General features: G+C 40.7%; 2 protein-coding genes across 3 annotated transcripts in view; both read right to left on the reverse strand.

Annotated features, from left to right (window-relative positions):
• The window catches only part of LOC109467148 (mucin-like protein), a 15819-nt gene extending 4913 nt beyond the window's left edge, over window positions 1-10906 (reverse strand). Inside the window, exons 1-18 of one of the 2 annotated variants that reach the window (XM_019765090.1) lie at window positions 10764-10906; window positions 10023-10085; window positions 9579-9720; window positions 8955-9095; window positions 8456-8706; window positions 7756-7924; window positions 6680-6946; window positions 6046-6385; window positions 5552-5751; window positions 5156-5281; window positions 4332-4451; window positions 3863-4003; window positions 3377-3502; window positions 2928-3053; window positions 2400-2405; window positions 1959-2366; window positions 1503-1570; window positions 860-975 (exon numbers count right to left, since the gene is read on the reverse strand). In XM_019765090.1, the coding sequence (XP_019620649.1) occupies window positions 860-975; window positions 1503-1570; window positions 1959-2366; window positions 2400-2405; window positions 2928-3053; window positions 3377-3502; window positions 3863-4003; window positions 4332-4451; window positions 5156-5281; window positions 5552-5751; window positions 6046-6385; window positions 6680-6946; window positions 7756-7924; window positions 8456-8706; window positions 8955-9095; window positions 9579-9720; window positions 10023-10085; window positions 10764-10838 (2885 nt within the window). In that variant the 5' untranslated portion in view covers window positions 10839-10906. Of the gene's footprint in view, window positions 1-859; window positions 976-1502; window positions 1571-1958; window positions 2406-2927; window positions 3054-3376; window positions 3503-3862; window positions 4004-4331; window positions 4452-5155; window positions 5282-5551; window positions 5752-6045; window positions 6386-6679; window positions 6947-7755; window positions 7925-8455; window positions 8707-8954; window positions 9096-9578; window positions 9721-10022; window positions 10086-10763 lie in introns of both variants that reach the window. The other variant, XM_019765089.1, reaches the window with a different exon arrangement.
• Window positions 10907-11599: 693 nt separating this feature from the next.
• The window catches only part of LOC109467137 (mucin-like protein), a 19275-nt gene continuing 15178 nt past the window's right edge, over window positions 11600-15696 (reverse strand). The window contains exons 9-13 of the mRNA XM_019765071.1: window positions 15139-15406; window positions 14517-14617; window positions 13062-13155; window positions 12651-12824; window positions 11600-11847 (exon numbers count right to left, since the gene is read on the reverse strand). Of these exons, the coding sequence (XP_019620630.1) occupies window positions 11600-11847; window positions 12651-12824; window positions 13062-13155; window positions 14517-14617; window positions 15139-15406 (885 nt within the window). The remainder of the gene's footprint in view (window positions 11848-12650; window positions 12825-13061; window positions 13156-14516; window positions 14618-15138; window positions 15407-15696) is intronic.

Genomic DNA, 15696 nt, shown 5'->3' on the forward strand with positions numbered 1-15696 from the left:
ACTTTATAAGGATCCACATTTATCTAACATCTCAGATATTCTTCCTGTGATCCGTAACATATAATACACCAATACAAAATAACAATTGTCTCACAATAACACAGGGTAATAACAGACCACCTTACTTGAAATATATTGTATACATTAACAAGTTCATTCATGCACCAACTGTCCTAGTGTTCTAGCTCTAAGACTTGTGGTACAGGAATCTCTTCTGCTCGGCATTTGGTTTTGGTTTTGGCTGTCTGATGGATTTTTTTTTAAGATGAACGTGTTTTGTACTGACTGTTCTTTGACTGAGTGAGTTGGTGGTACAGGGCTTTTGGCATCCCTGTGTGTGTTATCACGAGAAATGTAGCAGAACTTCTTTGTTTAATTCTCTATATATCACCGGTAGACAACCTAAGGCTTAGGTCACAGTTCCAAACTGGGGCCCGGCCGGGCAGTCTCATGGAAAGAAAAGTATGATATAAAGGACATCAAAACACAAAAAAGTTTATCAAATTAATAAATGTGAACCTATATGCCAATGTGCCTATATTCTTGATATAAATTGTTGATTTTTCGTAAATCGAAACAGCCCGGCCGGGCCCCGGTTTGGCAATGTGACCTCAGCATTAGGCATGTAGCTTTTGGGAACGAAAAGTACGATATAAAAGTCAACAAAACACAGAAACGTTTCCGATGATAATCATGGGCACTATATGTATATACTCTTGATGTGGATTGTTAATTTTTCGTTCATACAGACAGCCCGTCCGGGCCCCGATTTGCAAATGTGACCTAAGCATTAAGAAGTTGCTGTTCAAAGAAAGGTAACAAAAGGCGACAAGAGGTAATTAAATCAGAAGATACGTACGATCTTGCGGGTCCGGACACTCTGCAGTCAGCAAGCTCGTGCAGGTGTCTCCGACAGAATGACGTCATCTCCTCAGCAACGACGGTCTTGAAATTCTCTAGTCTATTCTTCGTAAGCTACAGGGAAGAGACTCAAAACAATGAGTATATTTGTCCTTAGTTTAGGCCATGTTGATTATATGGATGGCATCCTCTGGGAACCCTAAAACTGATGCGAGCGTGCGAATAAAGGTTTGGCAAAAAAGTTGCTTTCTTTCATCTACCTGGTCATGTACGGTTTGGAGGCATGCGCATTTCTCGTGCAACGCATCACACCGCTAGTATTACACCGCAGTTAAACGCAAAGAATGCGGAACTACGCCAGTGTAGGACAAAAAAAGCCATGGGTCTTTGATCTGGTTAAGATTTAAAATCATTTGAAAATATTGTGCAAATATGCCAGCAAGACAACGACTCCAATAATCCCAGAAAGTTTGCCATAGTAATGCCAAAGAACAAGGCACGATGTTTATATATACAGCACATAGTCTTGTATGCCCCAACGTACCACTGCTTAACTACCTGAAACATTAACACGCACATAATTAATGGCTCACTGATATCGATGTAGATTATTTGTAGATATTAGTAGATTATTTGCTTACCTCGTTTATATCCATGTCCAGTGTCAGCAAAAGGGTGTTCCTCTCCAACTCACCAGCCACACTTGGATCTGTTTGAAAAGTAAAGGACATAGAATAAGGAATCCCCATTGTTTAAGGTACAATTTCAACGATAGAAACTTGGGTGTACATAGCGTTACAGGAGAAACTCGTCTAATTCCCATATAGAAGTTACGTCGATGGAGGTTAGTCATCCAGGTAATAAGATACGCTCAAAAAATCAGTTGTTAGCAACTGGATATGGTTTTGGAAACGGTCAAGTTTCATATTTTCCCACATTTAGTGACCGTTTCCAAAATCATGTCCATTTGCGCTTTCTTGCTTGACTAACTGATTTTTGGCGCATACAGTAGTTAGTTTCCCACTTCAACGTACGTAGCAACTTGGAATTGTACCCTCCACACAACAGAGGGACAGAGGTAAACATAGTCAGAATACCTTTGGTCCGACCTTCTCCTGCCGTAGTAAATGGAACTGTATCCCCTTGGTGTTCCGTAGTCTCCTCTTCTTCTTCTGAAGAGGACTGAGACGCAGTCATAGCATAGGATCTTCCAGTTGTTTTCTCGACAGTTGTTGGAATCGAAGACCTGTAGTGGTGAACGTCGGTTGTGCGTTGCTCCCCACTCGATAGCGGTGTTGTGGCAGCTTCTACATCTACTGTGGATCGTTCTGTGATCTTGCTAGTGATGGCTGACGATGGTGGCATGGTCTCGGTCGAATGCTCCGTTGTGTCTTTTTCTACTGACGCTGTAACAGCGGATGTGACCAATGGCATCGCTGGCCCTGAAGTCGTTGGCGTTGCAGTTGTAGTTGTAGGCACTGTTGTGGGGCGTGTAGTTGTAGTTGTAGGCACTGTTGTGGGGCGTGTAGTTGTAGTTGCGAACTCTGTAAAATATTAAATTGGTTTTTAGGCTGCGACACAGAAATTCAATACATTAGTTGCTTTATTTTGGAATATGAGAAGGGTTTAAAAAATGTTTTTCCAATCTAAAGTCGCCTGTTCCAAGATCAGGGTGCACATGGGGCATTTATTTTCCAGTTTCACATTTTTCCACTTGCAGTACAGACAAATGGTGTATACTGGTAATACAGGGTGCTATTCTGAATTTTATAAAAGCTTGTGTCATGAATTAGCTATTTAAGTGCAACAGTATAACGTTGATAGCAATTTTGGGGCATAAATTGGTCACACAAAAATTTGTTTGAACAAAAAGGTTCAATATTGCGTCGTCAATCATTGTATTTTGATAATTATATAATATGTGTAACAAACTTTAACAGAATGCAATGAACATTTAGTACTAATGATATAAAACTATGCAGGATGAAATTGGTGCACCCTGCATGATTTTAGAGCACACGATTCAGAAGTAAACAAACTAAAAGTCCTAGTTACAACATCCTTACCTCTCACACATACGCCATCCACGAGTTCGGTTCCTTCCTCACAGACGCATGAATAACTCCCCACCGAGTTCTCGCAAACCTCGTTGGTCGAGCAGTTGAAGAGGCCCTCGAAACATTCATCGATATCTGGAAGAAGTATCACAAGATGGTACATGCATGAGAAGATCGACGGCAAAAATTGCAGTCAAGATAGAAAACCCCATATTGTCTTTTTCTGCCATCGATTTGTTTGTGCGTTTAGAGCTTTCTATAATCGATGTAGTGTAACGTGAAACAATAAGATGTAAATCGGCCGAAAGACATTTTACTTGCCGAGGAGGCTATCTTGGGATTAAAGCCCCATAGTTATATAAAAATACGATTTCCGAGCTTGTACAGCTTTATATTGAAGCAATAAAAACATGATAGGGACGTGAAGAAAATTAATGTATATATATATATTATCTAACCCTCGCAGGGATGCACTGGGTTGTCCGTTAGTTCATAGCCGTCCTCACAGTAGCACTCGTACGCGCCAATCGTGTTGTTACACAGCTGGTCACAGTGATTGTCACCGGTAAGACATTCATCAATATCTGGAACATACAAAATAACATTTTCAGATACCACATAAGGTTATATCACTTTGTTTACTGTTTATTGTTTTTGTTTATTGTCTGTTTGGACCCAAAAACAAATCAAGAGGTACTTGGCTCCTCTATCAGGTCCTTTATAGACATCTTTTAAAAGTTGGAAGCTACAGACAATTCCGTTGCTTGAACTGTTCCAAACATTATCGTCGTCAATTGTTCTTCTTTTGTGGCAAATAAATTAACTTTATGCGTGAGTTAGAATAGGTACCTATAGATATTGTATATATGTCTTCTAAATTGATATACCATATTGGTAATAGTTAATATTAGCGCTATCGTTTGATAGTATACACAAGTGCTAACCTTCACATGTGATCCCATCGACGTTGAGCTGATATCCTGCCATACACACGCAAGTTGCTAGTCCAGAGGACGAGTCAATGGCACACCAGCCTGAGTCATCGTCACAACCTGGGTTGTTCTCCATGCTGCAGGGGTTGCTTGCTGGAAGCAAAGATGACGCGTTAATTTCCTTCAGGCTTAATCAATCAAATATGTCATTTGTTTATATTGTTTATAAGTCTTGTCATAAAACGTAGCATATACAATTTACTAATTAATTATGCATAATACATCCTGATTTGAATAATTTGCATGTAATTATGCCAAGCATCACTTAAGCTACCTACAAGCAATAGAATCACGACGTTCTTTCAGCTTCCAGAGATATCAACGATTTTCACAGACATTCGTGTACAACTCCTAGAACTCTTGCAGACGTCTTACACATTGTACTATTAAGCTCGCCCCTGATGTGTCGCCAGAAACTTACGTTCACAGTCTTGCCCATCTGATGCGAGGGTAAATCCGTCCTGACAGCTACAGTCGAAAGACCCGTCGGTATTCAGACAACGTTGGGTGCAATTGTTCGGGAGATCACATTCATTGACATCTGAAACAACAATAATCAAAAGAGATACTTTGTATTATTTTAAAAATGACATAGGGCAAATAAGAAGGTAAAGCTGAATGCAAGACCTATTTCAATCCGAAGACATGGAATTCTCTATCTATTCTACGATGCAGCATGCGGTTACTTCTTAACAGTTAATGATCTGAAAGTGTACTAACTTATAAAGATACTTCTTTCTGGTTAACACGCCTTTTAAGGCCAAACTGATTTGACTATATGGCTGACATCCTCTGAGCACTCCAGAACAAAAAAAGACAAGTCATTATGAAATGTAATTTTATAAAGATTGTCAGGAAAGTTGTACACAGTTGTACGTATACCGATCAATGAACTCTTTATCTTTGTTCTTCCATATCGTTTTTGACTTTGGGAAGGTGCCGTGATAATTCGATTTTCTTCTTTTCATTTCAACCACTTTCATCCGTCAGGTACCTAAAGAAACATTTGGTCCTAAACTTTTATGGTTTTAGGGGAATGAAAAAAATATGCTCAGGTGGATGTCATCCATATGAAGCCACTGTAGCCTAATGTTTAAAAACGTGCTTCAGTACCACGCAACAAACACCCCTAGTAGGTATAGTTAGCTAGCAATTGTATAACTTACTATAAGCGCTGACCACTGAACGTAAAAGTTCTTGACGTAGACAGAATACACCAACTTGTACAACAAATAATCTCTTTACCTTCACAGGAAACCGCGTCATCCGTTAGATAGTAGCCTTCGTTGCAGCCACAAGAGAAGTTGCCGACACTGTTGATGCAGACATGATGACAAACAGATCCTTCTGTGGTGGTGCACTCGTCGATGTCTGGAAAAAGAAGAAGAAGAAAGAAGATTGCTACATGCCTAGATTGACCCTTTCTATATTCAACGTCATTCAGAAATAATGCCCCCTTCATGCTTACAGGATATGTGTTATAACATATACCTTCAAATATCTGTATCTGTATAGCCGGTATAACCGCCCTTCGGCGTAACATAATTACAACAATTTCGCTGGCACGGGACGCGGTAATAATGCTTCAACTTTAATTGTAAATGAATTCCACTCATAGTGTATGTGGAGAAAACTACTCACCGATGCAGTTCTGGCCATCTCCGTTAAACCCAGGCGGGCAGTCCCCACAGTCGAACCCGTCGATGTCGGCTGGCGGGGGCAGGTCTGTGCACACAACTCCAGAGAAGCAAGGGTTAAAGTTCTCGACGCATGCGTCGATGTCGCTTTCGCATCTCTCTCCGGTGTACCCAGCTGGGCAAGTACACTCCAAAGTGGTAAATCTGAAATTGAGTTGAAAACTTGAAATTAAAGATTCTACAGTTAAGTATGTTTGCAATGTAATTATGCAATGTAATGGTGAAATACAATGTGTATACTGGTGACATTATGTTATGTTTACTTACATGTATTTGGGAAAACATTTGGTATTTATTATATATTTTAGTTATGCTTAATTTTCTTTCAGTTCTTCTAAGTTGTGATATATTTTTTTTGCTTTATTTAATGAAATAAATCATGCAATGATAAATAACCCTGTTTACTTAATATGTTCATTAGAATGAAGTAAAACATACTTTGTGTTTCCATTGATATTCTGTTCTGCTGCAGCTTGTCCCTCACAGAAACCACCGTTCAGACAGGAGCACATGTTGACGGTTGGCCAGAGCTGGGCGGTCGCGTTCTCCGAATTCGTCACGTCAACCTGCAGGTTAAACGGCTCATCTGACGTCACGACCCAGGAAAACGTCGCCACGTCTCCCGCTACGGACAACGTGGCGTCATCTGGGACCTCCGGGCCCAACTCGAACATCATGTCCAGGTCATTTCTGTCGGCGGCAGTCACGGTAAACTGGAGCTGTTCTCCCACAGTAGCGTTGACTACCTCTGGTCCGTGTAATGTTGGAGGGAATATCTCTGCAAATTGATGCATAAGTTTGTAAAGATCTAATTGGACATTTTTATTCAAACCAAAGCTCCATTATGCAACATCTGGTCATTAATCTACAAAGTAAGCTGAATCAACCCTACTGCATTGCAAACAAATTCTATTCAATAATAAGTGTAGGTGCCAAAATACAATTACGAGAGTGTTTAAAAAAGCTTGAAATACAGCTATCAGAAAAGTTTTTTTACCTTCTGTCCAAAAGAAATATCCGTAATTTAAGGAGTAAACATTTAATTTTCCATGAAAAGAGTCGGAACATATACCTCTCACTATCTTCTCGATCTCAAGGTCCTCCTTCATCACTACTGACAGCGCCCCAACTTCAACGTCGCCGGTCTCAAAAATGTCGAAAAGACACTCCCTGTCGCCTTCACACACGGTATTGGCCTGCTGCTCCAGTTCTGCACTGCCGAAGATCACCTGGTCCGTGTAGTGTGGCACGTAGCTGCTGTCCTTGTACGAGTCGGTGCTCGTGCCTGGCTCGTAGAAAAATCTCGTTCTCTTTGGACCATCGTCTTCTGTCACTTGCCCTGTACACGATAAATGCAAGCTTTATATTGATACAGCTTTAATTTGGACATGTCACAAGAGGAGGAAACATCACCACTCACATATTACAAGGGGATATCAACGGTAATGTCGAAGCAGATCGCGGTGACAAGGCAGTATCTTTTGGCCATTGGAGTGTCCATTAGTCAACGGCTTCGCCAAGGGAGTTTTGCCGGGGAGATAGGGGGCGAAAACAGTAACGCCGACGCCCTACAAGTCTGCAAAGGAGGCTAAGGTGGGGTGACGATATCCAAGATTGGATGAGCATATCACTGGCAGGGTGCTCTCGCCGAGGGCCTGAGACAGGATGGAATGAAAAATACTAATACTGGACAATGTCATTATATTATATTCCCCCGTCAGGCATGACGATGGGACCAGGTAAAGGTAAAGATATTGACACAACAAAGGTACAGTGGCTTTTGTAGAGTCTACTGGTGATCCTCTCGTACTCATCATTATCAACATCAAGTATCAACTATACATTATCATTAACTATACATTCGTACAAAAATCAAACAAGTGGATACAGATGAATTAACCTATATATGAAAAAACAAATTGAGTTCGTTGTATCACTTATATTACTAGTTACGCTAGTAATTACAGTAATTACAAGTAGTCTTTAATATCATCGGACATACAAACCAACTGTACAAACGGCAAATTTTGCTGCTCGAAATCCCATATTTAAGCGCACCACAGAGCTTGCGCCAAGGTACACACATGCTTTAATGTGTTCTTGAAGAATGGATTTCGTGCAGTGTTTAAAATGAATTATAAAACTTACAGGTTTCTCCAAACTGAGTGAAAATGTCCTCCTCAGATGCACCACTCGGTAAGACACTCTCATCAAACGCCACGAAGTCGTTCTCAGAGTCCCCGTCCCAGTAACCCAGGAGTCCCTTAGTCTTCTTCTGGTACTTATTGGGAACAGCGTACTCCAGGTGCAGCATTGCCTGGTGTGGATGAAAAGTATTGGGTGTCAAAGGTGTCTAAAGGGCACTGCCTGTCGATGGTATAAATGATGGCGACGATAATGCTTGGACTTTAAAAAGAAATAGTCAGAAAATTAGCTGGATTAAGATGAATATTATGCATCTACAATGTTAAGGCTATCACGATTCTGGTTGCTTTGCGGAAAGTGCTCATTGGTAACATTTCTTTTGACTGCAACAGTGGGTCTACGTTAGTTACATTTTAGTTACATTTACATTTAATTACATTTCCACTTGTCCCTTGTGTCCAGGGCCAGAACAATAAGGAACAGTTAGGATAATACTGGTCCGTCTTTTGCTCAAACTTGACTGTGCTCTGTGGAACTAGAGCATGTGGCTGAAGCAAGTACCTCACCCTTTGCGCACTCGGTCGTTCGTTAATTCGAGAGTTATAGGACCTTATATCAGCTCACTTTATACCGATTGAGTCTGAGCATTATTTTTTTTAATGAAGTATATTTTATTACTCTGGTCGTCATGCACGATGCTCACCTTCTGAGCCGTCACCTTCACTGACAGCTCGTTGTAGAAGAAGATCAGCAGAGAAGAGTTGGAAAGTGCGGATACAGAAGCGATATCCTCCACCTCCTCTTCATGTTCCAAGTCTTCAAAGAGTGCCATGTCGACGGCCGTGTAGTTAACGTACAGTTGGAGACCATCGGTTCCGACCAGGTTGACTTGGATTGGAGAACGGCCCATTTGATACGCGACAATGGAGGTGAACACTGTTGCGTGGCTCGTTCCTGGAAGGAAGGCACGTAGAAAAAAGGTAATGGCAGTTCCAATGCCTGCTTGTGCCGTAGGAACAGGACACTCATATTTTTATATAACAGGTAGTGATTTTGTCCAAATTTTAATTAAATCTAATTAAATCTAATTTTATCTAAATTACAAAATTGGTATTTGTTTGCTTCAGAGGAATGACCAGGAATGTGGTTATGTTTGCCTTTTTAACGAGGAGTTAATAGAAGGAATATGTTATGATTCTGACCTTCAGCCTGAGACGTCCGAGCCTGGACCTGATACTCCCCATCGTCGAGATCCAGAAGAACATACTCGCCAAGGCCGTTGAACGTGTAATTCATCCCGTCCAGTGTCTGGATGTGCGGATCATACCACGAACGTGCAAGGGCTGTGGATAAAACAAGATATTTACCCAAGTATATTTGGAAACACAGCGAGGCATCAGGACAAGGGGTGGACGATAAGAGCCACTGAGTGGACCCCCGGGGAGTGGAGGGGACGTAGAGGACAGTCTAGTGCAACGTCTGGGCCCGACAACTGCCAAATTCAGACGAAAATAGAATTGGTCAAGGGAGGGGTTCCTCCACAAGAGTGAAAATACCCTGGAATGATTATACTTTTTTCACTTCAAGGGAAGGTTTGACTAGTAGTATGTGTGTTGGCAGCTATAAGTCTCGGAGGTTCTGAGGGATTTGTTTTTTGGGTTAAGGGTCCAGATGATACGTTTTTTCATTGAATCTAGTATCTGTATTTTCGGATATTGAAATCAAACAATTTCACACTCCCGTACTGTATGTGGTGTCATCTATCTCTTTCTCTATGTCGTCTAAGTGTTTGCAAATGAAAAATTATTGTTCTATGAATAACATACCACTATTGATATTGTAGTTAGTGCAGCTGGCACCGGCGTTCGGGACGGAGCGCGGACGAAGCTGGTTGAACCTGTTGCAGTAGTAGTTGGAAGAGCTGACACAACAGTTCTGGTAAGCCTCCCTGTCTTCGTTCTGGTTATTCTGTACGGGTTATGAATAGGTATTCAAGCCCCATGTCACACATTCAGAACGTTTCTCCGACCACCAACCAACTGAATTTTGAATAGGGAGCGGTCTGACCAGCAGGTTTAGGCTACACATATCCTTCTATGCAAATAATATCAAATTTAAGTTAGATTTCACTTAATATAAACTCCAAACGCTCCGACCACTGCTGACCTCCTCCAGCCAAACATTTTCAGACAAACTAATGAACATATTGAAGTCCATAGCATTATCTAGAAAACATTTGATTTAGAAATAATGATGATTATATATCTTACCACCACAAGATGTCCTCCGGCATGGCCTGACTTTAGCTTGCCCCCACCAATCCTGTCTCTTACCTGTTGGAGTTAACAATTAATATTGAATCATAAAGCTCTTCATTGCAGTGACTAGCCGCTAAGTCATGTTTTTGTGACTTCGTTTTTTTTCTTTGCTTGATAAGCATTGTATGCTAACAATGTAAACGAAGAAGCGAAAAAAGTATTTTGCCTGATAGATAAATGTCTACTACTACAACGTTGTGTGAAGTTTTTGATCACTACGTATACGTTTCCATAGTAATGTTACATAAACTGACGTGCATTGTACATGTATTCTAAACTACTCTACTCTACACGAGACTATGTAGAACAGCATGGGGCTATGATACGTTTACATTCTTTAGTGCTGTTTGAAACACAAATACACAAACATTTAACACCCGTAAATAATTCCATCAGGTTGGTGAGTGATTGCATAGCAAAGTTCACAACCACTTGTTTACCAAAGTCGACGTTTCGATGACTGTCATCTTCATCAGGGCAATTATGACTGGTCTACCGTCCCAAACAACCGTAACGCCTAGCTCCAGTGCACCAGTGCACAGTGAAACAGTGACACCTATAGCTATATACCAGAACCAGTCATAGTTAACCTGATGAAGATGACAGACTGTCATAGAAACGTCGGCTCTTGTTAAACATTCTTTATCCATTCAGATTGCATTCTAGTGTACAAGACAAACAAATGGTACCTACACATGGACATGGCCGTTTCCTTTCCCTCCAGTAGTAGCTCGGTCCGTAGCAGCAGGTTCTCCACATCCGGTACATCTTGGAGTCCACGAAGGAGCGAACTTTGACCCTACTGATAGCGCATATGTCAGGGGTGTTGCTCCGCCTGATGTAAAACCCTATCAAACTGTACCTGTTTGGAAAATGTTAAAGTCAAAATTTAGTATGAAATCGTGTGGACTATTTGATTCAAGTAGCAATCAACTTACTAAATAACTGGGATAGGGCTATAAGAAGAGTCTAAAAATGTTTCTGCTGAATATATATTAACTAATGTTAACTGGGTTATACGTTTTACTATGACTTGAGCTAGCCTTTATAATAAACGACGCTACTTTAGACGCTAATTCTAATTATTTAACTTGTATACAATGTTTTTATGTACCTAAAGATAATCTTACAAATTGGTATACGGCCCATGCCCGATTCTTTTGAAATGTTTTGTCAGCAGGTCTAGCCATTTGCAATAGCCACTGGGTCAGGTATAGCAATGCGTGTTGAACGACAAAGCCAATAGATGAATTAAAGTAAATAATAATAAATGAATAAATAAATGATAAGAATATGTGCAGCAATTGCAAATGCTCTATGATGTCAATATTTATAATTATGAGAGAACAAAGGACAACCTCATGCAGTTCAGCTGCAGAACTTCCAGATTCAAGAATAGTACCTTACCTTTTATTGTAGAATTATAAATTATAAAACGAATTGTGATGAATTTTAAGTGTCTCATACCCAATTTATCCATGTATATGTAAGGCTAAAATGGTATGTGTTTTCATATGTTTCATATGTCATCATAAGGAATCGTACACAAAATAGGTCGACAGGCAATGTAGGAAAAAAGGGCAAAGACGATACCTCCTATCATGATAGGCCTGCTCCAGGGTGCAGGGGCAAGACCCGGGGGCCGGTAACTCATGGTAACCCGGCAGGGTAGTCGGGGTGTCAAACTCCTGCTTACGGATCCACGCCGAACAGCTCACCACGGCTTCCGCAGGAACTGGACGAGCCCCTTGGTGTTGTAGTGCAAACTTCCAGTAGCCTGCAGCATGGACGTGTCAAAATAACTATGTAAGAATATCAACATGTACAAAAACATGACTGTATAATAGACATACAAGACCTCATTGTATACTTTATTAAGCATAGTATATCGTGCCTTAACACCTTAATGTAGAATTACTTGTAACAGATCTTAGCCAGTAGTTTATTTAACACTCTGTGAAGTATAGTACTCGTAGTTAAGTTTATAATATAGTATAATGTAGTTCAGCACGTACTTGTACATGTAGAGGTGTACTTAAGTTCTCAGTCAGTAGTCCCATTCAACATTTTGCCAAATATAGTACCCGTTGAACCTATATGTAGGATTTTGCTATACCCATGCCAGCTATAGAAAGCTAGTAGTTTGATCATATGCCATACACTGTACCTGCTACAATTGCAATAAACCTTGATTGTATTGGTGTCTCAACGAGGATTGCAGCAAATATTAGAATCTATCATTAACATACTTTATTATTCTTTTGGGCTTTTTACTGAGTATCACGTTCCGTCGTTTGTTCGTCCGATGGTTGGGTGTCGGATATATTGCTATATATTAAATGAAAACCACGTACCAAGCAGATGTCAGAGGGAAAGACTGGCCGATCGAATTAAACAAGAAGTGACGGAATTCTTTAACCGCTAATTAACTATTACAAAACATATCTTGTCTGTTAGACAGAGCTCATGATACGTTACAATTGTACATCTAAGTCCAGTCTTATTAGCATTAGTCCAATAATTCACCAAGGTGACCAATTGTTTTTCATCTGTAGGAGGCAGATGTGAAAACGTGCCTACCTGCTCTATTTGACGGACGACGGTATAGATCCTTCATCGCTTTCGTTCCCGAAAAAGGTGACATCCCCTCCACGTTACCAGGTCCTAAGCCCGTCCCGTCCCCGGCGCTGTAGCCGGCAACCGCCGCGTCCCTAACCCGCGGTTGGTTCCCGTCTCTGGGCTTTTCCGCCTCGTCTGTTGTTAAACAACAAAGAACGACAAGGTTTACTTTTCATCTTTTGCTGCAGCATTCTTAGGAGATACCTTACCTCACCTACATGTTCGCAAAGGTTTGAAAAATAACGTGCTTGATTGCAAAGTAGACTATATACAAACTACATTTTGATGTATTGTATGAAGCACAGCATACATGATATGCAAGTAGAATACACGAACAGTGCTACATCTTTATTATGACAGCCACTGACCTACCTGGAGCAAACCATTCCTGCTTTTTCGGGGGGTAGACGAACGTTGCAAACGACTCCGTGCCATCTGTGGATATGGCCAGTTGGAATGTATTTCGCTGTTGGCGAATGGCAAGATCATTAGAAACAAGAGTTCCACGATCTCATACCTTCGCCAAATGATGTTAACCCTTGTGGTTGACAAATTATACAATTTTAATCATTGATTTTGTAAATAAAAACCCCATTTGCATGGATTATATCAGTTGATCATATTCTACAACCAATGACAGCCTTATCTTAACAAAAATGCTATTATAGCACTTCCTCATAAATTATGCAAATGAGGCCATGATTGAATAAATTATGTTTGTTGATGTTCACCTTCACTTAACTTCCAAATGTGGCAAGTATGAAATTCCCAGCAGTTACAACTATGAAATTATAAAAATTTGCCATTTATTATGCAAATTAGGCCCTCATTTACATAATCTATATCCTCAGATGTTTTTTCTCGTTCTCACAAATGTCACAAGTGTTTCATAGTTCTATTATCAAACAAAGCAGATTTATAGAATTTCCTCATTAATTATGCAAATTAGCTCCTGATTTGCATAATTGTCATCTGATCATGTCAAGCATCACTTCAACTACCTACATACCAAAAATCACGACAATCCGTCAACCGGTTCTTGAATTATCCTCCTTCGAAAAATTTTCAACAAATGCTTCTGCAGTTCCAGAACAAGCCGCTAGGGGACCCAAACTCATGTCACTTCTTCCCTATCCCAAGAGCTATCTGCCATCCAAAATTCGTGACCCTAGCATGTCCAGATCACGAGATATCAAAACCGGAAGTTCTGCTGCAGTACCTAGGAAAGCCGCCAGGGGCCCCAAAATCTAATCATTTCTAGGTCTCATGAAGACCTACCCACCTACCAAGTTTCATTCCAATCCATCCACTGCTTCTCGAGTTATCTTGCTAAACCACACACACACACACACACACACAAACACACCCACAGACAAACGCTACTGAAAACATAACCTTCTTGGCGAAGGTAATAATTGGAGAACGGTATGACAAAAGATATCTTTGTCGTCCTTTTTTGCTCAAAGCATACACCAACAATTGGATGGCGGAAACAATTGTCCTCCTAACAATAATTTATATAGTGGACATAACTAAAAAAAAACATAGAGCAGATGTACTGTCCTAGCTTTTCTTGACCCTCAACGCACAGCTTTTTTTAAGCAGGCGGAAATCAATGCGCGTGCAGATGTCATCCATAAAATTAAATCAGTGTGGCCTAACTAAACGACATCGAAATATGTGTCTTGTTGCCATGCTTTTTGTAAGAGCACCACTTGCCTAAAAGGCCATTTTCCTCGGGCATATAGGGGCTCGTCTTGATTGCATAGTAAGGTTGTGGATAACATGTGCATTTTGTATCACCTTAACAATTTTCGGCAAACCTACCCGTAAACGAGACAGCTCCACGGGACAGTCTGACCCAAAGACCGAGCAGTCTGGAGGAACGTTCGCCCACGTGATCACCATCGCCCAAACTGGTGTGTAAGCTGTTATTGTGTGGAAAAAATATAAAGATATAGCGGAATCAGGTTTCAAAAGCTATATTAGCTAAGGAACGTTATATAAAAATGTGGAGATATTGCACATGGAACGTGATTGTTCCAGGAGAGGAGTGAAATAGATCATCTGCACCAAGGCACATTCGCAGAACCGGGTCGGTCGGCGATATCGACTTCCAAACACCTTCAACGTCCGGTTGCGTACGTCACACTGGAAGCTCGTGTGTTCTGAGCAATCGGGTTCTACATGCAAATTATTCGAATACATATGCAAATTACCGGTAGGCAAATCACCCAACTGTCCCTTGTTTTTAGGCTACCACTCACTGGCCGTGACACCATGGCGATCGCTCGTGTTCATATGACGAAGACCAGAGCACTGGCCGAAAAAAGGTCCGCCTTTTTCTCAATCCCTCTACATGATAACATCGACAGTGATACAATAAAATCTGTTATCAGGGTTGATATCATGTCAGGGAACAGACACTACAATGTAGATTCATACACACCTGTAGAATGGTAACCAGGGACACTGCGCCCGTCATCTCTGGCTTTCTCCAATATGGCGTCAGTGTTGTCGTTGCCATCACCCCTCTCGTACACGCTGTAGTAAAACTTTGTCTTCAGTTTTTCTGGCTCTCCATTCAGGACGGTGGGGTCAGACTTGGACAGGTAAGGAGCGAGGGCCGCTTTCTTGAACCACGCAGACTTGTCCAGCTTTTCAGGAGTTACAGGTCGAATACCGCTGTCAAACTGGACCACCCCATTGTCACAGATCTGCAAATCATGCAGTGACAGAAAAAGACAAAATACATTGACAATACTTTATTCGCATCAGAATTAGCCATTTTACAATTACTATTTCATGTAAACTACCCAAAACATTCACGACAATAAAATCTAATATTTTATGCATGTATATCGATCATACAATGTTCTTCTCTAATATTTTGTCTGTGAAATTATTTTTTGTGGACAAAGAAATGCCGTTATCCCTCTCACTCAGGGATATTATTTCACACAAGGTAGCAAGACTCAAAAGTAATTAAATTATATATATATATATA

This window comes from Branchiostoma belcheri, unplaced genomic scaffold (assembly GCF_001625305.1).
Source record: "Branchiostoma belcheri isolate BF01 breed outbred unplaced genomic scaffold, Haploidv18h27 scaffold176, whole genome shotgun sequence".
In the NCBI taxonomy this organism is placed as follows: domain Eukaryota; kingdom Metazoa; phylum Chordata; class Leptocardii; order Amphioxiformes; family Branchiostomatidae; genus Branchiostoma; species Branchiostoma belcheri.